At 34.9% G+C, this 27539-nt stretch overlaps 1 protein-coding gene across 1 annotated transcript in view; it reads right to left on the bottom strand.

Moving 5' to 3' along the window:
* LOC149789493 (uncharacterized) overlaps positions 1–27539 on the bottom strand; it is a 328072-nt gene that overhangs the window by 117589 nt on the left and 182944 nt on the right. Inside the window, exons 12-15 of the mRNA XM_089971520.1 lie at positions 23310–23417; positions 15784–15870; positions 7017–7141; positions 763–843 (exon numbers count right to left, since the gene is read on the bottom strand). Coding sequence (XP_089827646.1) covers positions 763–843; positions 7017–7141; positions 15784–15870; positions 23310–23417 — 401 coding nt within the window. The remainder of the gene's footprint in view (positions 1–762; positions 844–7016; positions 7142–15783; positions 15871–23309; positions 23418–27539) is intronic.

Here is a 27539-nt window from a genome sequence, read left to right as displayed (position 1 = left end):
GTGACCTTCACCATCAAACTTGAAATAGATAGGGTTTTTATTTGCCCCAAATGCAAACAATCTACAGAGTCTGGTAACCTTTGATGATGGAGGACTCAAGTTGTTTTCTTGTTCAGCTAGTGACCTTGACCTCTGAACTTTTCACCCCTCAAAATAAATAGGATTCTTTCTTACCCAAGGTGTCCGGGTGCAAGAAATCCACAAAGCCTGATAACTGTAGATTTATTATGCAGAAAAAAATTTCTGCTTCAAATCAATGACCCTGACCTTTGAGTTATTGTTCCTGGTCAAAATTACATTTACTTATGTTCATAAAAACACATACTGAGATAATCAAAAGTACATAATTGTATATTAAATATCCTATGATGCATATAATACCATAATGTATACAATGTAAATAATTTCCTGGAAAAAAAATCTGTTGTCTGTCAATTTTCTTCTATTTCATATTTGAATTGAAAATAAAAACTTTATAACCCAATTCATACTGAGAATTATACAATTTGTGTAGGCATTGAATTTTTTCAAATATAATTCACAAAGGTAGAGCTAAACACTTTGATTTCTCTTATCTAGCAATCTCAATCAAGTAATAATATTAGAAGCTTTCATATTTAACATGTGCGTAAGTTAGTGATTTGTTATTTTTGCAAAAAACTTCAAATGCCTAATGAAGAATTAATGTAAAACAATTTGCAACACCCAATATTCCTAAGACTATGTAAAATTACTATGTAAAAACCATGACAACAGCCTTACTCTATTAGCAACTTCCTGTACCGACTGACTTCTTGATATGTGACGAACTGGGTGAGTCTCCATCCAGAGTTCTGCAGCTCGCTAAAAAGTGATCACACAACAAGCAGAAAGGTTAAAAAAGCATGCAGTTAGGTCATTAAGTAAGCCATTTGTCAAACTATAGTTACCTGCTCAAATTAAAGAAATTCAGATGCATAAGTATAAAATATTGAAGAATCCTCCAATAACACACTTCATTATAACACAAATTTTGATATAACACTGTCACACAGTCATTCACAATTTTTTTATGTCTACATTTCACTACTGCTGTGATCATGAGTAATGTTGACAAAGATACTGCAGGTAATATTTCTATAGAGTATTTGAACCCCATCAGCAATACTGACAAACATACTGCAGGTAATATTTCTATAGAGTATTTGAACCCCATCAGCAATACTGACAAACATACTGCAGGTAATATTTCTATAGAGTATTTGAACCCCATCAGCAATACTGACAAACATACTGCAGGTAATATTTCTACAGAGTATCTGAACCCCATCAGCAATACTGACAAACATACTGCAGGTAATATTTCTATAGAGTATTTGAACCCCATCAGCAATGCTGACAAACAAAATGCAGGTAATATTTCAATAAAGTTTTTGATTTTCGTTTAGTCTTGTCAATATTTACACAGCAATGGCTGGTTTTTCTTAGGGATGTAAATATTTACACAGCAATGGCAATTTATTCTTTTGGGCTGTCAACTCAAAAATGGCAATTTTTTGTTACAGCTGTCAATATTTACACAGGAATGGTAATTTTTTTGTAGTGCTGTCTTAATCCCTATATTTATTCTTGGGCAGATGTTAAAATTAGCACTGTGACTTTCAGAAAACAATGACTCAGTTTCCATGAACAAAACCTGTGCCAAACTAAATGTGAACAATGCTGAATAATCTATACATTCCTTGAAATATCAATTAAATGGCCTTGGAATAAATTTACTTAATGTTACAATGAAGACTTTAATAAGTAATCAAAACGTTCTCAATTTATTTAATGTTGCATTGAAGACTGCAATAAACAACTGTCTCTTAAGTAATCAAAAGATTTTTGGATCAATTTACTTAATGTTGCAATAAGGACTGCAATAAACAACCTTCTCTCAAGCAAAAGAATTGTTTGAAAATAGACTGATCTTCAACTTAAATCATGTAGATTTAATGGTATAGGGGACCAGTCAAGAGTGTTAAGTTGAATGAATATGCTACACAATTAACCACAGTATCAAGTTAGGTATGCTTTTTGAGGTGTCAATGTCAGTCAACAATGAAAAAACATTTTTAGTCATAACCTAACTCATCTCCTCAAAGAAAGATGCCATTTGCTGATCATATAGAGAATATACAGCATGTTATCACAGTAACATGCCAATGTCTGTGTTCACCGAGTGTTGTCAAATGGTATCAAAGTAACATGACAATGTATTGTGTTCAATAAGTGTTGTCAAGTGGTATCAAAATAACATGACACTAATGTTCACTGGGTGCTGTCAAGTGGTATAAAAAACATGCCAATGTCTGTGTTCACCGAGTGTTGTCAAATGGTATCAAAGTAACATGACAATGTATTGTGTTCAATAAGTGTTGTCAAGTGGTATCAAAATAACATGACAATGACTTGTGTTCACGGAGTATTGTCAAGTGATATCAAATTAACATGACAATGTATTGTGTTCATTGCGTGTTGTCAAGTGGTATCAAAAAAACATGACAATGACTTGTGTTCACTGAGTGCTGTCAAGTGGTATCAAAATAACATGACAATGTATTGTGTTCACTGAGTGCTGTCAAGTGGTATCAAAATAACATGACAATGACTTGTGTTCACTGAGTGCTGTCAAGTGGTATCAAAGTAACATGACAATGTCCTGTGTTCATTGTGTTGTCAAGTGGTATCACTGAGTGCTGTCAAGTGGTATCAAAATAACAGGACACTGACTAAAGTGCACTGGGTGTTGTCAAGTGGTATCAAATAACATGACACTGACTTGTGTTCATTGAGTGTTGTCAAGTGGTATCAAAATAACATGACACTGACTTGTGTTCATTGAGTGTTGTCTAGTGGTATCAAAATAACATGACAATGACTTGTGTTCACTGAGTGTTATCAAGTGGTATCAAAATAACATGACACTGACTTGTGTTCATTGAGTGCTGTCAAGTGGTATCAAACTAACTTGACAATGTCTTGTGTTCAGAGTGTTGTCAAGTGGTATCAAAATAACATGACACTGACTAGTGTTCACGGAGTATTGTCAAGTGATATCAAATTAACATGTCAATGTATTGTGCTCACTGAGTGTTGTCAAGTGGTATCAAAATAACATGACACTGACTTGTGTTCACTGAGTGCTGTCAAGTGGTATCAAAATAACATGACAATGTATTGTGTTCATTGAGTGCTGTCAAGTGGTATCAAAGTAACTTGACAATGCCTTGTGTTCATCGAGTGTCGCCAAGTGGTATCAAAATAACATGACAATGTATTGTGTTCATTGAGTGCTGTCAAGTGGTATAAAAGTAACTTGACAATGTCTTGTGTTCATTGTGTGTTGTCAAGTGGTATCAAAATAACATGACACTAATGTTCACTGGGTGCTGTCAAGTGGTATAAAAAACATGACAATGTCTTGTGTTCATTGAGTGCTGTCAAGTGGTATCAAAGTAACATGACAATGTCTTGTGTTCATTGAGTGTTGTCAAGTGGTATCAAATAACATGACAATGACTTGTGTTCACTGAGTGTTGTCAAGTGGTATCAAAATAACAGGACACTGACTAATGTGCACTGGGTGTTGTCAAGTGGTATCAAATAACATGACACTGACTTGTGTTCACTGGGTGCTGTCAAGTGGTATAAAAAAAACATGATATTGTCCTGTGTTCATTGTGTTGTCAAGTGGTATCAAATAACATGACAATGACTTGTGTTCACTGAGTGCTGTCAAGTGGTATCAAAGTAACATGACAATGTCCTGTGTTCATTGTGTTGTCAAGTGGTATCAAATAACATGACACTGACTTGTGTTCACTGAGTGTTGTCAAGTGGTATCAAAGTAACATGACAATGTCTTCTGTTCATTGAGTGTTGTCAAGTGGTATCAAATAACATGACACTGACTTGTGTTCACTGGGTGTTGTCAAGTGGTATCAAATAACATGACACTGACTTGTGTTCATTGAGTGTTGTCAAGTGGTATCAAAATAACATGACACTGACTTGTGTTCACTGAATGTTGTCAAGTGGTATCAAAGTAACATGACACTGACTTGTGTTCACTGAGTATTGTCAAATGGCATCAAAGTAACATGACACTGACTTGTGTTCACTGAGTGTTGTCAAGTGGTATCAAAGTAACATGACACTGACTTGTGTTCACCGAGTGTTGTCAAGCTTGCCAAGTGTCCTGCACATTTTTACCTTTATTTAACAGAAAGCAGAAGATTACAATTAGTAATATTCCTTGTTATTGACCTGGTGTGGAATGATTCCATCCATTCTGTTCATTCAAACTGCAGTTTTATGAAGTAAAGTGTGTTTTACTTAATCTGATATCCATTCTCCTCCTCGCCATCAATCATGACATTTTATTTTTACTTAATCTGATGTCCATTCTCCTCCTCGCCATCAATTATGACATTTTATTTTTACTTAATCTGATATCCATTCTCCTCCTCGCCATCAATCATGACATTTTATTTTTACTTAATCTGTTTTTCTAGTTATTTGCATTGGTACAGATGGAAACAAAAGGGTGGCCATTTGCATACCTAATAAGTACATATAAACCTGATTTTTTGTAAAAAGTTTTAGATGACTATATTTATTTCTCACCAGATTCTTAACAAATTTGTTTTGTAGTGTGATGACCTCTATTCAGAGGTTGACTGTATAGATGTTGAAGGAGGATGATTGTATAGACATTTTAAGAGGTTGATTGTATTGACATTTTAAGAGGCTGATGTAATGACATTTTAAGAGGCTGATGGATTGACATTTTAAGAGGCTGATGTATTGACATTTTAAGAGGCTGATGTAGTGACATTTTAAGAGGTGGATGTAATGACATTTTAAGAGGCTGATTGAATGGATGTTCTAAGTGATTGACTGAATGGATGTTTAAGTGGTTGATTGCAAGTATGTTTTGAGATGCTAACTGTATGGATGTTTTAAGAAAATGACTGAATATAAATTTTAGGTGGTCGATAGTACAGATATTTTAAGAAGTTTATTGTATAGATTGGATGTTATAAGAGATTTATTGTACAGACATTTTTTGAGGTTGATTCTATGGATATTTTAAGAGGTTGATTTTGTAGACATTTTATGAGGTTGATTGTATGGATATTTTAAGAGGTTGATTGTATGGATATTCCAGGACACTGATTATATGGATGTTTTAAGAGTTTAAGGATAGTTCCCATAAGTCATACTGCAAATTCAAAATGGCTGGCAGATCTGCAGTTGGGGGTGTCTCTCAAGACCAGTGTACTGTAATATGAAGTCTGGCCTTCCATACGACAGATATTTCAATACTCGGAATAAGATCCATGACTAGAACAAGATGTCATCATTTTATAATGTCTCCTTTCAATTAAAATGTTAAGCAAAAACAACATTGCTCATGCATGTTAGTAAATCTAATTAATAACATTTTCAAAAAAGATACCAAATACTTTCTTTAAGAATTATTTGGTACCTTCATTTCTTCAACTTGCAACAATTAGGTTATCACATCCACATTAGTGTGCTAGTTTAATTATAACATTAATCATCAAATGCTTCATTACTCAATCCTTCCAGTATAACATTAATCATCAATGCATCATTACTCAATCCTTCCAGTATAACATTAATCATCAATGCATCATTACTCAATCCTTCCAGTATAACATTAATCATCAAATGTATCATTACTCAATCCTTCCAGTATAACATTAATCATCAATGCATCATTACTCAATCCTTCCAGTATAACATTAATCAAATGCTTCATTACTCAATCCTTCCAGTATAACATTAATCATCAAATGTATCATTACTCAATCCTTCCAGTATAACATTAATCATCAAATGCATCATTACTCAATCCTTCCAGTATAACATTAATCATCAATGCATCATTACTCAATGTTCCAGTATAACATTAATCAAATGCTTCATTACTCAATCCTTCCAGTATAACATTAATCATCAATGCATCATTACTCAATCCTTCCAGTATAACATTAATCATCAAATGCATCATTACTCAATCCTTCCAGTATAACATTAATCATCAATGCATCATTACTCAATCCTTCCAGTATAACATTAATCATCAATGCATCATTACTCAATCCTTCCAGTATAACATTAATCATCAATGCATCATTACTCAATCCTTCCAGTATAACATTAATCATCAATGCATCATTACTCAATCCTTCCAGTATAACATTAATCATCAATGCATCATTACTCAATCCTTCCAGTATAACATTAATCATCAATGCATCATTACTCAATCCTTCCAGTATAACATTAATCATCAAATGCTTCATTACTCAATGTTTCCAGTATAACATTAATCATCAAATGCTTCATTACTCAATCCTTCCAGTATAACATTAATCATCAATGCATCATTACTCAATCCTTCCAGTATAACATTAATCATCAATGCATCATTACTCAATGTTTCCAGTATAACATTAATCAAATGCTTCATTACTCAATCCTTCCAGTATAACATTAATCATCAAATGCTTGATTACTCAATGTTTCCAGTATAACATTAATTATCAAATGCATCATTACTCAATCCTTCCAGTATAACATTAATCATCAATGCATCATTACTCAATCCTTCCAGTATAACATTAATCATCAAATGCATCATTACTCAATCCTTCCAGTATAACATTAATCATCAAATGCATCATTACTCAATCCTTCCAGTATAACATTAATCATCAATGCATCATTACTCAATGTTTCCAGTATAACATTAATCAAATGCTTTATTACTCAATCCTTCCAGAATAACATTAATCATCAATGCATCATTACTCAATCCTTCCAGTATAACATTAATCATCAAATGCATCAATGCTCAATCTTTTCAGGAACACATAATTAGTGAATTCAAAAATTATATGCTGCATTAGTTTTGGTAGCATTTATAAAGTCTGCACTCTAACAAGGCTTGTCTCCCTTACCCTAATATCTTTCTCCAGGTTTTGCCCGGCATCCTGACTACTCAGGATGTTCTCAGCAATCTTCTGAGCATGCTCAGTCAGAGCCTCTACAATTTCCTTTTCTGTAACTGATGACTTTGGAGATTCTACAAATAAATGTAGGAAGAAAAATAAGTAACAGTTTTATGTTATGCTGATGATACCTTATGTTTCCTGTGTGTACTGTGTGGACTTCAAACCTAAATAGTCATGATTGTTAAGAAATTGTTAAGACTATTTCAGAAATCTTGCGAAGCAAAATATAAGTCTCAGTTATGTGATGTAAAAATTATATCTATAAAACCAACCCCAATTTTATCAATCTTTCTAAAACAAAAAAAGCGGGCAATGGCTAAATATCCAAAATGTTAAAATTAAAGTTATGATTTGTTGATTTCTTTGAAATATCACAAAAGATTATGTGAAAAGAATTGATGCAGTACTGACCAATTTAGTCTGACTGCAGCAATCCACATGAAGTCTGTTTCTTCCATCATTTTATTCTATGGAATTGGTGTGTACTGAAACCCTTTCATATGTTCTTGAGATGTGCAAACAAACCAAATTTAGTACCAAAAATATTTTCTTATGTTTGAGTTAACACGTTACAAAATACATGTAAGTGCACAACAAAAAGCTTGTTGCGGTCTTCTACCTTGAACCTGTTCTAATGGATAAGAAGGCCATTCAACTTAGACACTGCCAGGATATAACCACATGCTAGGTGTAGTTACATCCATAATTAAATTTGGTGGAAAAATCCAGTGTATTGAACTGGCATCTTTCAAGGATTTCTCCTGACAATTATCTATAAACTGGGTTTTTATAAAATTCCACTTTTTTGTGTAATCATGTTCACTAGCCAGTAAAGCTAAACATTAACCAAGACTGTTCACCTTCAAATCAGTGTCAGAGTGCTATCAACAAAATTCAACTCACTGTGCCAATAAGAACAAAAAAGTTTCTAAATTTATCATCTTGCTGACAACACATGACTCCATAACCCATGTGACCTTGACCTCTGATATTCCAACCACTTGATTCCACTGCTACTGTGTAATAAGTCTGACAACAGTACATGTACAGAAATATATATTATATAGATTCTTCATCAAATAATGGAGGCAGGCCCTCATGCATGCTATATGAGGCAATGAATGGATGCAGGACCTCGTGCATGCCATATGAGGCAATGAATGGAGGTAGGCCCTCAAGTGTGCTATACAAGGCAATCAATGGAGGCAGGCCCTCATGCATGTCATATGAGGCAATCAATGGAGTTAAGCCTTCACACATGCCAAATGAGGCAATGAATGGAGGCAGGCCCTCACGCATGCAATATGAGACAATGAATGGAGGCAGGCCCTCATACATTCTATATGAGGCAATGAATGGAGGCAGGCCCTCATGAATGCCATATGAGGCAATGAATGGAGGCAGGCCCTCATGCATGCCATATGAGGCAATGAATGGAGGCAGGCCCTCAAGCATGCCATTTGAGGCAATGAATGGATGCAGGAGCTGTAGTAGCTCAGTGTTTAACGTATCAGACTCCCAGCAAAATGGATGATGGTTTGAATCCTACCATCAGACAAGTTGGCACATGATCTCTTTATGTCGCAAGAAGATCGCATATGATACTTATCTACTTACCATGATCTCTGTATGACTTTTCAAGCATGATCTCTCTATGACTGATCAAGCATGATCACTCTATGACTGATCAAGCATGATCACTCTATGACTGATCAAGCATACTACTACAAAGTTTGCTAAGCTATCAACTGAAAAAGATATTTTTTCACCTACTTAAAAATAGTGATCAGCCACATTTTTAATACTTATAAATATTAGTGGTCAGCCAACATTTTGCTGCTTATAAGTACTAGTGGTCAGACACCTTTTGCTACTCAGAAGCATTAGTGGTCAGCCACGTTTTTATTACTTGGAAATATTAATGGTCAGACACCTCTTTACTACTTACAAATACTTGTGGGATATGGAAATCTCATAGTCTGGATATGCAATTATTTGGGATAAAGAAATATTGATGTCTGGATATGCACTGATGTGGGATACAGAAATCTCAAGTTCAGGATATGCAATGACATGCACTTTGCAGGATATGTACTTATTAGGAATAAGGAAATCTCAGTGTCAGGATATGCAATTATGAAGGATAGGGACATCTCAGCCTCAGGATATGCACTGATGTGGTATAGGCAGATCGGAACCTCAGGATATGCAATAACCTGAAAAGCGAAATATCAACTTTCTGATCCAATTTTAAAAACAGAAACTCAGCAAAGCCTTGTTCCTGCCCACAAGTTCCTATCCTCAGGTGGGATTTCCCTGTCCAATACCAATGCATATCACAAATTGTATTAGGCCCATATACATGCTTAAAAAACATTGTTGCCTTGGAGAACATCATATTCACTAAAGGTCTCATCAATCTGAGGCCAAAGAAGCCATAAAAGGCACATATAAGACAGTATTCACACCATTAAAGGCACATATAAGACAGTATTCACACCATAAAAGGCACATATAAGACAGTATTCACACCAAACTGCCTACACATATCTTAATGGTTTTTGAGCTATGACAGTTACACCCACCATCCCATGTGAAGTTAATTGTCAAGGGATATAACTCTACCCAAAATGGATGTGATGTGATTTGGATTTTTAACGTAGCTTTAACAATTTTTCAGTCATATCGCTACGATGTCTGCAATGTGGCAGTTTACAGTGATGTCTAGCACTGGGGCATCATGCCGCAGATATATAGCATGATGTCCCACCCAGTCACATTATCCTGACATCAGGCCAACCAGTCCTAACACTAACCTCTTAATGCTGAGTGCCAAGTGAGGCAGCTGTTAGTACCATTTTTGTAAGTCTTTGGTATGACTCGGCCGGGGATCAAACCCACGACCTCCTGCATCCGAGGCGGATGCTCTAACCACTAGGCCACCAGAGCAGTTACTACCCAAAATGGAGCTGATGAGATTAAAATAATGAAATGCAGACTTTAGGCCAATGAAACAATGTACATACTAACTGAATATATTGAATGGTTCCTGAGCTATGCTGGTAACAAGGAACTGTTGCATTGGAGATTTAATATTGACGGGAACAGGGCAATAACTCCATTAAAACTGGACTAGAAAGGACTAAACCAATAAAAGGCACATCTACATGTACTAGGCAATTCACATACCATTAAATAGCATCCAATTGTAATAAGTAATTCACATACCATATAGCATCCAACTGTAATAAGAAATTCACATGCCAAATAGCATCCAAATTGTAATCAGCAACTCACATACCAAATAGCATCCAACTGTAATAAGTAATTCACATACCAAATAGTATCCAATTGTAAAAAGCAATTCACATACCAAATAGCATCCAACTGTAATAAGTAATTCACATACCAGATAGCATCCAGTTGTAATAAACAATTCACATACCAAACAGCATCCAATTGTAATAAGCAATTCACACATCAAATAGCATCCAACTGTAATAATTCACATACCAGATAGCATCCAAATTGTAATAAGCAATTCACATACCAAATAGCATCCAACTGTAATAAGCAATTCACATGCCAAGTAGCATCCAATTGTAAAATGCAATTCTCATACCAAATAGTATCCAATTATATGTAAGAATTGCATAACTTTGCAGGTTACAAGAAGTGTTAACAGACAGATAAACAGACTGAGAAAGTAATCACTATATGGCTCCTACATCTTGATGCAGGACCCTAATGAATTATAACAGTACTTTCAATTATATCCCCACCCCATGTTCAATGGTCCTCTATATACACAATGAGCTAGCTGGGCATGGTTGACTCGGGAGTCTCTATGGTATGATGTAGTACTGAACTAAATGTACTGTGCAGAAACCATTTTTTTAAATGTGTCTCACCATGAATGTTACCTTTGACCTTTAGAGTTCAGAATATATAGGTTTCTTCATCCAATGTGTAAGTCACCCACAAAATTAGGTCATGCAGCTTACTCTAGAACAAGTTCAATACTGCACAACCCATCTTTCTTTCAGCCACAATGACCCTAACCTTTGACTTTTTGACCACCAAATCAACAGACCTCTTCCATACCTTATGTGCAAGCCCTCCACAACCTTTGTTCATTTTTATGTGGTCTTTTTCTTCTTTCAGACACAGTTAAGGCTACAATGTTTACATGTGACAATGGTTTACTGCTCATAAATGTTTACAAATTAGCAAACAGTATATGACCATGCACCTGGCCATCAGGAAACTGGAACAGCATGTTCCAATTAAAGAAAATATTTCCACATTTCTGCTAAGACAACTGTTAAATATGACTTTACCAGTTAATGCATTTCTTAAGTATGGATAATTTTCACATTTCAATGTGGTATTGCTTGGAAAGAAGCTGATGTTTATGAGAATTGTTTAAATTGCACATTATTCATCAGGTTGATATTGTGATCTAGCTGACAAACTGTTCTTCAAAACAAAATATAGTTTACCAATTAAAATAGGTATGATATAATTAGCAATTAAAATGGGCATGATACAATTACCAATTAAAAATGTGTAGGATTTAAGTGCCAATAAAAATGGGTATGATATAATTTACCAATTAAAATGGGTATGATATAATTTACCAATTAAAATGGGTATGATATAATTTACAAATTTTTTAAAATGGGTATGATATAATTTACCAATTAAAATGGGTATGATATAATTTACAAATTAAAATGGGTATGATATAATTACTAATTAAAATGGGTATGATATAATTTACAAATTAAAATGGGTATGATATAATTTACAAATTAAAATGGGTATGATATAATTTACAAATTAAAATGGGCATGATATAATTACTAATTAAATATGTATGATATAATTTACAAATTAAAATGGGTTTGATATAATTACAAATTAAAATGGTAATAATATAATTACTAATCAAAATGGGTATGATATAATTTACAAATTAAAATGGGTATGATATAATTACTAATCAAAATGGGTATGATAAAATTACCAATTAAAATGGGTATGAAATTATTTACAAATTAAAATGGGTATGATACACTTACAAATTAAAATGGGTATGATATAATTTACAAATTAAAATGGGTTTGATATAATTACTAATTAAAATGGGTATGAAATTATTTACAAATTAAAATGGGTATGATATAATTACTAATTAAAATGGGTATGATATAATTTACAAATTAAAATGGGTATGATATAATTACTAATTAAAATGGGTATGATATAATTACTAATTAAAATGGGTATGATATAATTACTAATTAAAATGGGTATGATATCATTACAAATTAAAATGGGTATGATATAATTTACAAATTAAAATGGGTTTGATATAATTACCAATTAAAATGGGTATGATATAATTACTAATCAAAATGGGTATGATATAATTACTAATTAAAATGGGTATGATACAATTACCAATTAAAATGGCTATGATATAATTTACAAATTAAAATGGGTATGATATAATTACTAATTAAAATGGGTATGATATAATTACCAATTAAAATGGCTATGATATAATTTACAAATTAAAATGGGTATGATATAATTACTAATTAAAATGGGCATGATACAATTACCAATTAAAATGGCTATGATATAATTTACAAATTAAAATGGGTATGATATAATTACTAATTAAAATGGGTATGATATAATTACCAATTAAAATGGGTATAATTACTAAGTAAAATGATATAAAAGAGGTGTTGCCTTTCCTGCAGCTAACAGTTATATTTTCCTACTATTTGACTGCTTCCATGGCAATTGACATATTCTGATATATAAAACAATTCTTAATTACTTTTTTAAAATGCACCAGGCTAAATTAAATGTGCATTCTAATCTGTGAATATAGACTTACATAAAGTGAAGATAAAATACATTACACCATTGTGTGCAGCTAAATCTATTTTCTTTCTGCAGGTACATTGTGCATAACATGCAAGTGCATATAAAAGATTGTATAAATTTTTCTATTTACATGCAATGATCTGGAAAAGAATATTTATTACTGTGTGCCTGCTGGCCCATGTAAACATGAGAAAGGATAATAGAGTGTGCCTGCTGGCCCATGTAAACATGAGAATGCATATTACTATGTGCCTGCTGGTCCATGTAAACATGAGAAAGGATAATAGAGTGTGCCTGCTGGCCCATGTAATCATGAGAAAGGATAATAGAGTGTGCCTGCTGGCCCATGTAAACATTAGAAAGGATAATAGAGTGTGCCTGCTGGCCCATGTAAACATGAGAAAGGATATTACTGTGTGCCTGCTGGCCCATGTAAACATGAGAAAGGATATTACTGTGTGCCTGCTGGTCCATGTAAACATGAGAAAGGATAATAGAGTGTGCCTGCTGGCCCATGTAAACATGAGAAAGGATAATAGAGTGTGCCTGCTGGCCCATGTAAACATGAGAAAGGATAATAGAGTGTGCCTGCTGGCCCATGTAAACATGAGAAAGGATATTACTGTGTGCCTGCTGGTCCATGTAAACATGAGAAAGGATAATAGAGTGTGCCTGCTGGCCCATGTAAACATGAGAATGTATATTACTATGTGCCTTGCTGGTCCATGTAAACATGAGAAAGGATATTATTGTGTGCCTGCTGGCCCATGTAATCATGAGAAAGGATAATAGAGTGTGCCTGCTGGCCCATGTAAACATTAGAAAGGATAATAGAGTGTGCCTGCTGGCCCATGTAAACATGAGAAAGGATATTACTGTGTGCCTGCTGGCCCATGTAAACATGAGAAAGGATATTACTGTGTGCCTGCTGGTCCATGTAAACATGAGAAAGGATAATAGAGTGTGCCTGCTGGCCCATGTAAACATGAGAAAGGATAATAGAGTGTGCCTGCTGGCCCATGTAAACATGAGAAAGGATATTACTATGTGCCTGCTGGCCCATGTAAACATGAGAAAGGATATTACTATGTGCCTGCTGGCCCATGTAAACATGAAAAAGAATATTACTGTGTGCCTGCTGGTCCATGTAAACATGAAAAAGGATATTACTGTGTACCTGCTGGCCCATGTAAATGAGAGAAAGGATATTACTGTGTGGCTGCTGTCCCATGTAAACATGAAAAAGAATATTACTGTTTGCCTGCTGGCCATGCAAATGAAAGAAAGGATATTACTGTGTGCCTGCTGGCCCATATACACAAAAGAAAGGATAATACAGTGTGCCTGCTGGCCCATGAAAAGAAGACAAAGGATTCCTTTAAACAGTCATGAGTGTATTGTACTGCTAACAAGAAACTGAATAATTCTGTAATTATCATAAAATATATGTAATGGTAGAAGATAGAAAATCAAGGTAATTATTACATTTTCTATAATTATCATACAATATATGTAATGATAGAAGATAGAAAAGCATGGCAATTATTATATTTTCTGTAATTATCATACAATATATGTGACAGAAAAGCAAGGCAATTATTACTTTTTCCATAATTATCATAGCATATATGTAATGGTAGAGGATAGAAAAGCAAGGTAATAATTACATTTTCTGTAATTATCATACCAAATATGTGATAGAAAAACAAAGCAATTATTACATTTTCTGTAATTATCATACAATATGTGTAATGGAAGAGGATAGAAAAACAAAGCAATTATTACATTTTCTGTAATTATCATACAATATGCGTAATGGAAGAGGATAGAAAAACAAAGCAATTATTACATTTTCTGTAATTATCATACAATATGCGTAATGGAAGAGGATAGAAAAACAAAGCAATTATTACATTTTCTGTAATTATCACACAATATATGTAATGGTAAAAGATAGAAAAGCAAGGCAATTATCACATTTTCTGTAATTATCATACAATATATGTAATGGTAGAGGATAGAAAAGCAAGGCAATTAGAAAAAGAAAGTCTAAAGACTGAGTGTGTAGACCATCATGTGAAGACAATACTGATGGATCCTGAATATTCAAAAGTTAGGAGACTCACAGCTCAAGCTTGAAACATTAGAGCAGCAGCCTTTGAGCCATTACTCAGAATAAAACCAATGTTTCACAAATGGAAACATAATGGCAAATCTATGTACTGAACTAATAATAATTATATATAAAGATGACATCAGCATTATTCCTGTCAAACATTACTTATCCTGACATTACTGAAAAGTGAAATCGGATGCTGTGTGAAGAAAGATCCTCCTCTTACATGAATATATAGTTAAGTTAATCACAATGACAACACTTCCACTGTAAGGAAATGAATAATTTTGATGGTGTACCATAAAAAAATCACTAGCAATTGTGACATTCATAACAAGTGTGATGTGTATGCAAGCTCTGTAGAAAATGCTGCACTTGTGGTTTCAAGTGATAGTGAGAGCAAATTTCAAAGATTCCTAAAAGAGTGCTTTCATTTTTCTGGGAGTGAATTGTGCTTACATACCCACAAACCCTATACACACATGCATAACAAAGAGCACTTTGTTATTTTTGAATGAATATATTGCCCTTATATGCCCTTAAACTCTATACACACGTGCATGCCAAAAGAGTGATGGGAAATTGGTTGGAGAGTAATGTCTCTATGATAATCATGCATTCTTTTGAAAAAGATTATATTGCTGTGGTGATTGTTGCTAAGGTGATTACACAAGCACAGACCATGTCTCTTACCCAGTACAGATGATGCTACGGAGACAGGTTGGGAGGAACCATGCTCACTCCTGTGATTTTCCACAGGAGTGACCTCCATTTCTTCATCTGAAGGAGAAAGTCAACTTTCATTTTTACAATATGTCTGGAGATACTATCAATAACTGTTGCTACAGTATACACCTATCATGCCAAAAATATCAGATAAAAGTGTAACTTCAGCAACTCATTTGCTCGATTTCAAACAATGCCATGATATACCCATTCATTATGTTTGGTCAAATCTATAAATATTTTTCTAAGAAGAAGGATTTTTTTTTATTTAAGTGGCATTATCCAATGTGTTCATCAGATATATCCAAATAAACTGCAAAAGTAACTGCACTTACAGGATTCTGTAAAACACTGTACCCAGCTGTAACTGCACTTACCCAGCTGTAACTACACTTACCCAGCTGTAAAACACTGTACCCAGCTGTAACAGCACTTACCCAGCTGTAAAACACTATACCCAGCTGTAACTTTAATAAGAGCAATGACTCATGCAAACTCAAGGGAGCATAAAGATGTGTCAAAATATGTGCATCTTTAGAAAATGGCCTTAAAATGTACATATTTCACATCAATCAAGAATAAAAATGCAAGACAAACTGCAGAACTAGCTGTGCTAACAAGACTGTGTCAGGCACGGAATTAAACTCTGAAGCATAAAGAAATAACAATATCAAAAAACATGGAAGCAAAGTGATCTGTTGATATCTGCATCCTCTTATGATGAAAATAATGTTACCAAATTTCGTCATAATCCATTTAAAAATGTGGGACTAGTTATGCTAACAAGATTTCATCATATGCTGCATTAAGCTGCAAAACAGAAGAGGAAATAACTCTAAAAAGAATTTGTGGCAGCATAAAGATTGGTCAACATGAGCGTCATCAAGTTTCATATACCCCCATTTCACAGGGACATAAAAAGGGTCCACATATGTCCTATGTTTGCAGGTGTCCTTCATATAGAGGTTTCCTCTATGTCAGGTGGGGGGCCCCGAGTGGCCGAGTGGTCTAAAGAGCTCACCATTATGGATCAATGCCATCTGACCTCTGTCTGTGTGAGTTCAAGTCTCAGGCTCAGCTAACGTTGGTATGTGAGAAAGCCTGCCAGTAGCTTCTCAGGGGTCGGTGGTTCTCCCCCGGGTTTTCCAGGGTTCTTCTTCCACCAATTATACTGGCCACCATGTATAGCCTATCTTGTGCTGAAAAATGATGTTAAACCCTACAACAACAACAACAATCGGTGTCAGGTGTCACTGTACAAAGTAGTATATGAATCTTATACAGTAAAGTTACAATTAGTATGCATATGATGAGTGAAGGTAATCAGACTGACAAACACCTAGATATTATTATCGGTGATCCCTTGTGAAATGTTGAAATATTAAACTTGACAAAGATGTGCATTTTTACACAGATAAGGGTTCAAGCAATCTAAAATCACTGATAATTGTATAGGTCAATGTCATTTTTGTTGCACTATGCTAAGCTAAATATATATCTCCAATTAACAGTCATTCTATAAAACAGTATGTGAAAAATTCACATCATCACAAATTGTCAATAAAATAATACTTGAATAAGTACTTAAAAATTCATAATATTTTCACAGATTGAAAAGCACACTCCTCTTATCAAACACAGTGAAAAAGGTATGTAGGTGAGATAGAGAAAGGGTAAAGTAGGTGAGACTGAGAACTGGGTATGTAGGTAAAACATAGAACAAAGTATGTAAGTGAGCCAGAGAAAATTATCTGTATGTGAAACAGATAAAAGGGTATGAAGGTGAGACAGAGAAAAGGGTATGTATGTTAGAAAGAGAAAAGAATATGTAGGTGAGAAAGAAAAAAGAGTAAGTATGTAAGAAAGAGAATAGAGTATGTATGTGAGACAGAGAAGACTGTACATAGGCAAGAAAGAGAAAAGGGTATGAAGGTAAGACAGAGAAAAGGGTATATAGGTGAGAAAGGTAAAAGGTTACATAGGTGAGAAAGAAGGAAAGGTATGTACATGAGACAGAGAAAAGGGTATGAAGGTGAGACCAAGAAGATGGTATGTAGGTGAGAAAGAGAAAAGGTATAAAGGTGAGACAGGGAAAAAGGTATGTAGGTTAGAAAGAGAAAAGGGTACATAGGTGAGAGAGAGAAAAGGTTATGTAGGTGAGTGAATGTTTTTCAGTGTAATAAAATTACTGACATTATATCAGGTGACACAACAGAAAGCATTCACTGTCAATTTATGGAAGGTCACACATCACTATAGATTTTCCTAGAGTTTTCCATGATAACATCATATAAATGATGATGTCATAATGTAATGATCACATCGTACCAAAAGATGTCACAACATAATGACAACATCATAGCAATGATGTCATAACATAATGATAACATACATCAATGATGTCAAAACATAATGATAACATATATCAATGATGTCAAAACATAATGGTAACATCATATTAATGATGTCATAACATAATGATAACATATATCAGTGATGTCATGACATAACAATCACATCATACCAATGTTGTAATGTAAGGAATCATCCACAGTACATGAATGTAACACAGAGGTATGCTAACATTCCATGTCGCAAGTGTAAACAACTTCACCTTATACCTGTCACTTTTGCAGAAGTTCATGATATCTACAGAGCACCCGCTTAATACAAGCCATGTGTACTAAATAAGGGTCAACATCTAATCTCTTTCTTCAAGCTGTGTGCACCTTAATGAGGGTCAAAATCTCATATTTCTTCAATTAATACAAGCTGAGTGTACTTTAATGAGGGTCAAAATCTCCTGTTTCTTCATTCAATACAAGCTGTGTGTACTTTCATGAGGGTCAAAATCTCCTGTTTCTTCATTCAATACAAGCTCTGTGTACTTTAATGAGGGTCAAAATCTCGTTTCTTCATTTAATACAAGCTGTGTGTACTTTAATGTGGGTCAAAATCTCCTGTTTCTTCATTCAATACAAGCTGTGTGCACTTTAATGAAGGTTAAAATCTGTTTCTTCATTCAATACAAGCTGTGTGTACTTTAATGAGGGTCAAAATCTCCTGTTTCTTCATTCAATACAAGCTGTGTGTACTTTAATGAGGGTCAAAATCTCCTGTTTCTTCATTCAATACAAGCTGTGTGCACTTTATAGAGGGTCAAAATCTCCTGTTTCTTCATTCAATACAAGCTGTGTGCACTTTAATAAGGGTCAAAATCTCCTGTTTCTTCACTCAATACAAGCTGTGTGCACTTTAATGAGGATCAAAATCTCCTGTTTCTTCATTCAATACAAGCTGTGTGCACTTTAATGAGGGTCAAAATCTCCTGTTTCTTCATTCAATACAAGCTGTGTGTACTTTAATGAGGATCAAAATCTCCTGTTTCTTCATTCAATACAAGCTGTGTGCACTTTAATGAGGATCAAAATCTCCTGTTTCTTCATTCAATACAAGCTGTGTGTACTTTAATGAGGGTCAAAATCTCCTGTTTCTTCATTCAATACAAGCTGTGTGCACTTTAATGAGGATCAAAATCTCCTGTTTCTTCATTCAATACAAGCTGTGTGTACTTTAATGAGGGTCAAAATCTCCTGTTTCTTCATTCAATACAAGCTGTGTGTACTTTAATGAGGGTCAAAATCTCCTGTTTCTTCATTCAATACAAGCTGTGTGTACTTTAATGAGGGTCAAAATCTCCTGTTTCTTCATTCAATACAAGCTGTGTGCACTTTATAGAGGGTCAAAATCTCCTGTTTCTTCATTCAATACAAGCTGTGTGCACTTTAATGAGGGTCAAAATCTCCTGTTTCTTCACTCAATACAAGCTGTGTGCACTTTAATGAGGATCAAAATCTCCTGTTTCTTCATTCAATACAAGCTGTGTGCACTTTAATGAGGGTCAAAATTTGCTGTTTCTTCAATTAATACAAGCTGTGTGTACTTATTGAGGGCCAACATCTCATATTTCTTCAATTAATACATGCTGTGTGTACTTCATGAGGGCCAACATCTCATATTTCTTCAATTAATACATGCTGTGTGTACTTCATGAGGGCCAACATCTCATATTTCTTCAATTAATACAAGCTGTGTGTACTTATTGAGGGCCAACATCTCATATTTCTTCAATTAATACATGCTGTGTGTACTTCATGAGGGCCAACATCTCATATTTCTTCAATTAATACATGCTGTGTGTACTTCATGAGGGTCAACATCTCATATTTCTTCAATTAATACAAGCTGTGTGTACTTCATGAGGGTCAACATCTCATATTTCTTCAATTAATACAAGCTGTGTGTACTTCATGAGGGCCAACATCTCATATTTCTTCAATTAATACAAGCTGTGTGTACTTCATGAGGGTCAACATCTCATATTTCTTCAATTAATACATGCTGTGTGTACTTCATGAGGGTCAACATCTCATATTTCTTCAATTAATACAAGCTGTGTGTACTTATTGAGGGCCAACATCTCATATTTCTTCAATTAATACATGCTGTGTGTACTTCATGAGGGCCAACATCTCATATTTCTTCAATTAATACAAGCTGTGTGTACTTCATGAGGGTCAACATCTCATATTTCTTCAATTAATACAAGCTGTGTGTACTTATTGAGGGCCAACATCTCATATTTCTTCAATTAATACATGCTGTGTGTACTTCATGAGGGCCAACATCTCATATTTCTTCAATTAATACAAGCTGTGTGTACTTCATGAGGGTCAACATCTCATATTTCTTCAATTAATACAAGCTGTGTGTACTTATTGAGGGCCAACATCTCATATTTCTTCAATTAATACAAGCTGTGTGTACTTCATGAGGGCCAACATCTCATATTTCTTCAATTAATACAAGCTGTGTGTACTTCATGAGGGCCAACATCTCATATTTCTTCAATTAATACAAGCTGTGTGTACTTCATGAGGGCCAACATCTCATATTTCTTCAATTAATACAAGCTGTGTGTACTTCATGAGGGTCAACATCTCCTGTTTTTTTCAATTAATACAAGCTGTGTGTACTTCATGAGGGTCAACATCTCATATTTCTTCAATTAATACAAGCTGTGTGTACTTCATGAGGGTCAACATCTCATATTTCTTCAATTAATACATGCTGTGTGTACTTCATGAGGGTCAACATCTCATATTTCTTCAATTAATACAAGCTGTGTGTACTTCATGAGGGCCAACATCTCATATTTCTTCAATTAATACAAGCTGTGTGTACTTCATGAGGGCCAACATCTCATATTTCTTCAATTAATACAAGCTGTGTGTACTTCATGAGGGCCAACATCTCATATTTCTTCAATTAATACAAGCTGTGTGTACTTCATGAGGGCCAACATCTCATATTTCTTCAATTAATACAAGCTGTGTGTACTTCATGAGGGCCAACATCTCATATTTCTTCAATTAATACAAGCTGTGTGTACTTCATGAGGGTCAACATCTCATATTTCTTCAATTAATACAAGCTGTGTGTACTTCATGAGGGTCAACATCTCATATTTCTTCAATTAATACAAGCTGTGTGTACTTATTGAGGGCCAACATCTCATATTTCTTCAATTAATACAAGCTGTGTGTACTTCATGAGGGCCAACATCTCATATTTCTTCAATTAATACAAGCTGTGTGTACTTATTGAGGGCCAACATCTCATATTTCTTCAATTAATACAAGCTGTGTGTACTTCATGAGGGCCAACATCTCATATTTCTTCAATTAATACAAGCTGTGTGTACTTCATGAGGGCCAACATCTCATATTTCTTCAATTAATACAAGCTGTGTGTACTTCATGAGGGTCAACATCTCCTGTTTTTTTCAATTAATACAAGCTGTGTGTACTTCATGAGGGTCAACATCTCATATTTCTTCAATTAATACAAGCTGTGTGTACTTCATGAGGGTCAACATCTCATATTTCTTCAATTAATACAAGCTGTGTGTACTTCATGAGGGTCAACATCTCATATTTCTTCAATTAATACAAGCTGTGTGTACTTCATGAGGGCCAACATCTCATATTTCTTCAATTAATACAAGCTGTGTGTACTTCATGAGGGTCAACATCTCCTGTTTTTTTCAATTAATACAAGCTGTGTGTACTTCATGAGGGTCAACATCTCATATTTCTTCAATTAATACATGCTGTGTGTACTTCATGAGGGTCAACATCTCATATTTCTTCAATTAATACAAGCTGTGTGTACTTCATGAGGGTCAACATCTCATATTTCTTCAATTAATACAAGCTGTGTGTACTTCATGAGGGTCAACATCTCATATTTCTTCAATTATTACATGCTGTGTGTACTTCATGAGGGTCAACATCTCCTGTTTTTTTCAATTAATATAAGCTATGTTCCATCTTACATCTTAAGACTGTAATAACCCTCGTAACTCCAGCTATGGCACTGATCTCACCATTAGTGTAAACAATCTAGTGTAATCAATCTGCTGAAACAAATACATTATAGATTTCATTAAGGTAAAACTCTTTCTTGTACAACTTTTTTGAAAGGGAGGTTATCTACAGTTTCTGTACAAAATCACTCTCCTTGTACAACAAAACAATTCATCTAAAGTTTCTGTACAAAATCACTTTCCTTGTACAACAAAACAATTCATCTACAGTTTCTGTACAAAATCACTTTCATTGTACAACAAAACACTGTATCTTCATTTTACAAATATTTCATATACTAACATATACAAACACAACTTCCATTGATTATGAAAGGAAACTGAGCAGTAAATTCAACAAATAAAAGATTCTCTCTCTCTCTCTCTCTCTCTCTCTCTCAGTAATTACACCAACATAACAGCACAATCATCTGTGTAAACTGCATTGGAATGAACACAAAATGTAAGCTATATGAGTCATGGTTAAATTGGTGACAACATGGATTGTTTTTCATGGCAATCAAACAGTGTTCAGTTTTCCAGAATTAATGGAAATAAAATGTTATCTATTTATAATTCTTTGAATTTAAATAACAATAAAGATGAAATGTTTGGTGATACTGAAAACATCTGATTACTATGTGTCTCTTGAGTCTATATATATCAAATCTGGACAAAGTGTACCCATTAAATCTTTCCTCAGTGTCCAAGATTTTTGACTGAAGATCCATAGATTGGCATTACATGTCTTTTAGGAAGTATTTCTAACAATAGCAAGAAGATCCGTAGATTGGCATTAAATGTCTTTCAGGAAGCATTTCTAACAATAGTAAGAAGATCCATACATTGCCATTAAATGTCTTTCAGGAAGCAAAATAAATCCTGTGATAGAACAAAATCTTATATATCTGATTTCCAAACGTTTTCTGTGTGGACCTCAAAATGCATCATGGGAATAGTCATCTTCTTTAATCCCACTTTTTACCATCATGTTTTTCTTCAGTTTTTAACACATGCACCATCTAGGTACATTTGTCTCTTAAAAGCACTTAGCACTATGAATTACCTCTCTTATGAGCATATTTCTTCAAATTCTCAGCGAGTTTTTCAGACTGGATACGTTGCCTGGTCCTCCATTCATCTGGTACTTCTGCATCAGACTCATCACTTGTGTCTGTTAGGAGAAAGTACCGGTAGGATTGATGAAACTTGGCCTTGTCCATCATTATTTTAATAAAATTGGATGCACTATTGGGAATATATGCACCTAGTTTCACATACTAACATCATGTCAAGTATTTATTACAGTTTTTCAATGACAGAGATGACATATAAGTATTTATTATAGTTTTTCAATGACAGAGATGATGTATGAATATTTATTACAGTTTTTCAATGACAGAGATGACATATAAGTATTTATTATAGTTTTTCAATGACAGAGATGATGTATGAATATTTATTACAGTTTTTCAATGACAGAGATGACATATAAGTATTTATTATAGTTTTTCAATGACAGAGATGATGTATGAATATTTATTACAGTTTTTCAATGACAGAGATGACATATAAGTATTTATTATAGTTTTTCAATGAAAGAGATGACATATAAGTATTTATTAGAGTTTTTCAATGACAGAGATGACATATACGTGGCCATCCATTTAGTATGTACACATGGAGGGGGGAGGGGGTAAAACAAATGTATACATTGGCATGGGCGGGGTCTACTGATAATGTACCTATGCATAGGAAACAGGGGGTGAAACCTCGATAATAATTTTTTTTTATGTAACATGTTCGACTGGGTTCAGTCAGCATTTGAATTTAAGCAGACAGTAGACAAACTGTTTAAAGTTATGCAGCTTATTTCTTTGATGCAGCCTGACATTCAATGTCAGTGGACTATCTGTTTTATTAAACATATAGTCTTTATTATTAATCCTTAATGGTTTCTGCGTGGATTAAATATATGCCATTCTATAGAACTGGGGAGGGTACATCAAGCGTACATACGCAGATGGGAGGGGTGTAAAAAAAGTATACATGTGTACAGGGAGGGGTCAAGCTTTGCCAGATTTTTGCATAAGTACTAAATGGATGACCCCTAAGTATTTATTACAGTTTTTCAAAGATAGAGATGACATGGAAACCTGGAAATTCACTGTTGCATCTATTCAAGCCTAAACAGCAGCAGGGAAGTTCTACAGACCAGACGTTCCAGACCAAATAAAGCTTCCTACGAGAACTTTCTCCGTAGAAGCCTCAGATTTCAAAAATAAGCCTTCCTACGAAAATTAATTTGCGTAAATTCACTCCCGACTGCAATTTTTTGTGTGCAAAATCAATGATTCTGGACAAGTAAAAAACGAAGATTTTGGGGGGGGGGGAATTTATTCCGTCGATGAAGTTTGCAAAGTTTGGCTGCTAATCCTAATTTTACCTCGCATTAAAACAATATAGTTGAAAATAATATGAGTCCGAAAGCTAGTACAGTTGGAGAGCCTCATTCTGCCAGATTAGCGTGAGAGCAATTAGCGGCATTAAAGAAGCTTATCCCGACAAAACAATTATTCAAGAGAAATGTTCGTGGTTACGAAGATGCACAACATGGAATTGCCGAGGCATCATCGAAATGGTTGAGTCCAGTCACTGGAGCAATCGAGCAGGTTGTATTTGGCGACGAAAAAGATCCAGATACGAAGAAAAGGGGAATTTTTCCTATGTTGAAGGGTATTGAGGAACAATCACGAACATTACCCGAGCGATTAGCAATAGCAGCAGCACAACAGGGGCAACAACTTGCAATTGATTCTGGAGCAGATAAGGGAAAACCTGTAAGAGGAAAACCTGTAATGATAAAAGGGAAGTTTAATATCGAGAATTTAAGAGAAAATTTCACCGATGAGGGATGGGATATGATATCACGACCGCTCTCGTCACTGTATACCATAGATCAAATTGGCGATTTTGCAGAAAATTATTTTAGAGATCGAAATGAATATTTGACTGCAATAGGAAAAAAAAGATACGGAACTCGTGATAATTGGTACAATATGGTATATAAAGTTTACTCGGGAAAAACACATGTGAGTATGGTAACGGATCCGCGTTACAGGAGATTTTTAGAAGCAGCAAGAGACACACAAAGATATAATAAGCAAGTAGCAGAAGAAAGAAAACAACTGGAGAAGGAAGAAAAGAAGAAAGCGAAAGAAAGAAGACAACAGGAGAAGGAAGAAAAAGCTAAAACACGGAGAAGAAAAGTAATACCACAGGAAGAAGTTTTTCAACCACAGGAATTAGGAGCTAGACCAAAAGAAAGAACTCCACCTCAAAAAAAAGAGAGAAAATCAAAAAAGAAAAAAGATCAGAGTGATCAGGAATCAGTAACTCAACCAAGCGAATATAAACCATCTGTGTACAACGGCTCATTAATAATTGATCCTAAATTACCCGCAGATAATTATTTGAACAAAGAACATATGAATTTAATCGATGACGATATTAAAAAAATGGTAGTTGCTGCGGATGATTCTCAGGAAATTAAAAATTTAATTTTGAGAAAAGATATTGCTGATAAAGTCGGAGAAATTGATTGGCAGGCGATAATTTATTTTGGTAGTTTAGGAAAACCGATAGTTTACAATGATGAAAATTTTGCAAAATTTTTATCGAAGGTTGATCAATACAAATCAACAAAAGCGGCAGCGGCAAAAAGTCCACCATCTACTAGAGAAATAGCGACAGCGACAAAAAGTCCACCATCTACTAGAGATGTTTATACGTTAGTCAGGCCCTACATCCGCCCCCCCGAACCATTACCCCCCTTCGACCCCGAACTGACAAACTGGAAGGGTCCCTTACCTACCCCCAAAATAAGATGGGGTATTGATCCAGCAGAGGGTTGGTTTTTTAAGGGTTCCCCCCCTTCATCTCCACAAATCTATTCGCCAATGTCGTCTGATTCGCCAGGTCCATCGTCAGATGAAACAGAACCAAAGACAGGAAGCGGATATACTATTTGCCCTGACAGCGTCGTCAATGATGTATCTCGCCTCGAAATATTAATCGGAGGAAAACGAGCCGGAAATAACTCTCATGAAATAATCAACGAGGCCTCAGATATTTGTCAGCGATTATTCCGCGGTGGCGTCATTAACTCTCACATTTACAAGGAACTTGTCGATGAGCTCATCGATTAAAACAACACAATTGAAATAACATGATTGTTCACAAACATCAGCGCAGACCCAAACAGGTCCGCATAGTAAACTCTAGATTGCCCGTGTACAAATATATCCACGGCAATGGATTCGGTGATATCATTGGAAGTCTCGTTACGCGAATAATACCTAAAATTGGACCCGTGGTCAAACAGTTCGGGTTAAAAGCAATAGGAAAGATCGGCGAGACTGCTCTCTCTGGTATCGGTAATTTGGCCAGTAAAGGCTTCAATGTTGTCAAAAGTAAAATATTAAATTTAATGCGCAAAAAACAACCCGTCAAATTACCTAGCACCAGAGAAATGCCACCCGAAGTCAGTAAAGCCATAAACGACGCAGCAAATAAAAAAATAAATGATCTCGCAAAGGAAGTTGCTAAGACAAATATAGCGCGGGAAGTTGCTAAGACAAATCTCGCAAATGAAGTTGCTAATACAAGTTTTATTTCAGGCAGTGGTCTTCGTTTTAGATGATATTCTTAATAATAAATGTTCGCACAAGTGTCAAATGAAGTATTTGACATGGACGAGCCTGTAGGTAGGGACACATCCGTGCGAGATTTCCAGTATTTCTCGTACGATGCAGTTGAACCAAATACACCTAATCGCTTGGAAATTCAAGTTCACGATACAACAAGATATTTTCTTCCATCTGAGGCATATATCGAAGTTATTGGGGAAGTTGTTAAAACGGATGGTACCAATTATGGGGCAGATTTTAGAGTCGGATTCGTCAATAACGGTATTATGGCATTATTCAAGAGCGCCACTTACATGATCGACGGAAGAGAGATTGAGTCAATTACTAATGATATTGACTTAGCAACAACGATAATAGGCCTAGCTAGATACTCGGATGATTTTACTAGATCAGCTGGCCCTAGTATGATGTTTGCCAAGGATAATACTAATCGTCCCGAAAGTAGGCCGTTTGACATCAGACAACCCAACGATCGCGCCAATCCTGCTGCTCCCGCTGGTATCGAAGATATGATCATTAAACCTTATACTGATTATAATCTCGGATTTACCACGCGAAAGTCCATGCTATCACCAGGTAACAGAAGA

Source organism: Sinohyriopsis cumingii, chromosome 10 (genome assembly GCF_028554795.1).
Source record: "Sinohyriopsis cumingii isolate HCF-2022 chromosome 10, ASM2855479v2, whole genome shotgun sequence".
NCBI classification, from domain to species: domain Eukaryota; kingdom Metazoa; phylum Mollusca; class Bivalvia; order Unionida; family Unionidae; genus Sinohyriopsis; species Sinohyriopsis cumingii.
Note: the sequence above shows the minus strand (reverse complement) of the source record. Positions and strands in the feature narration are given on the sequence as shown.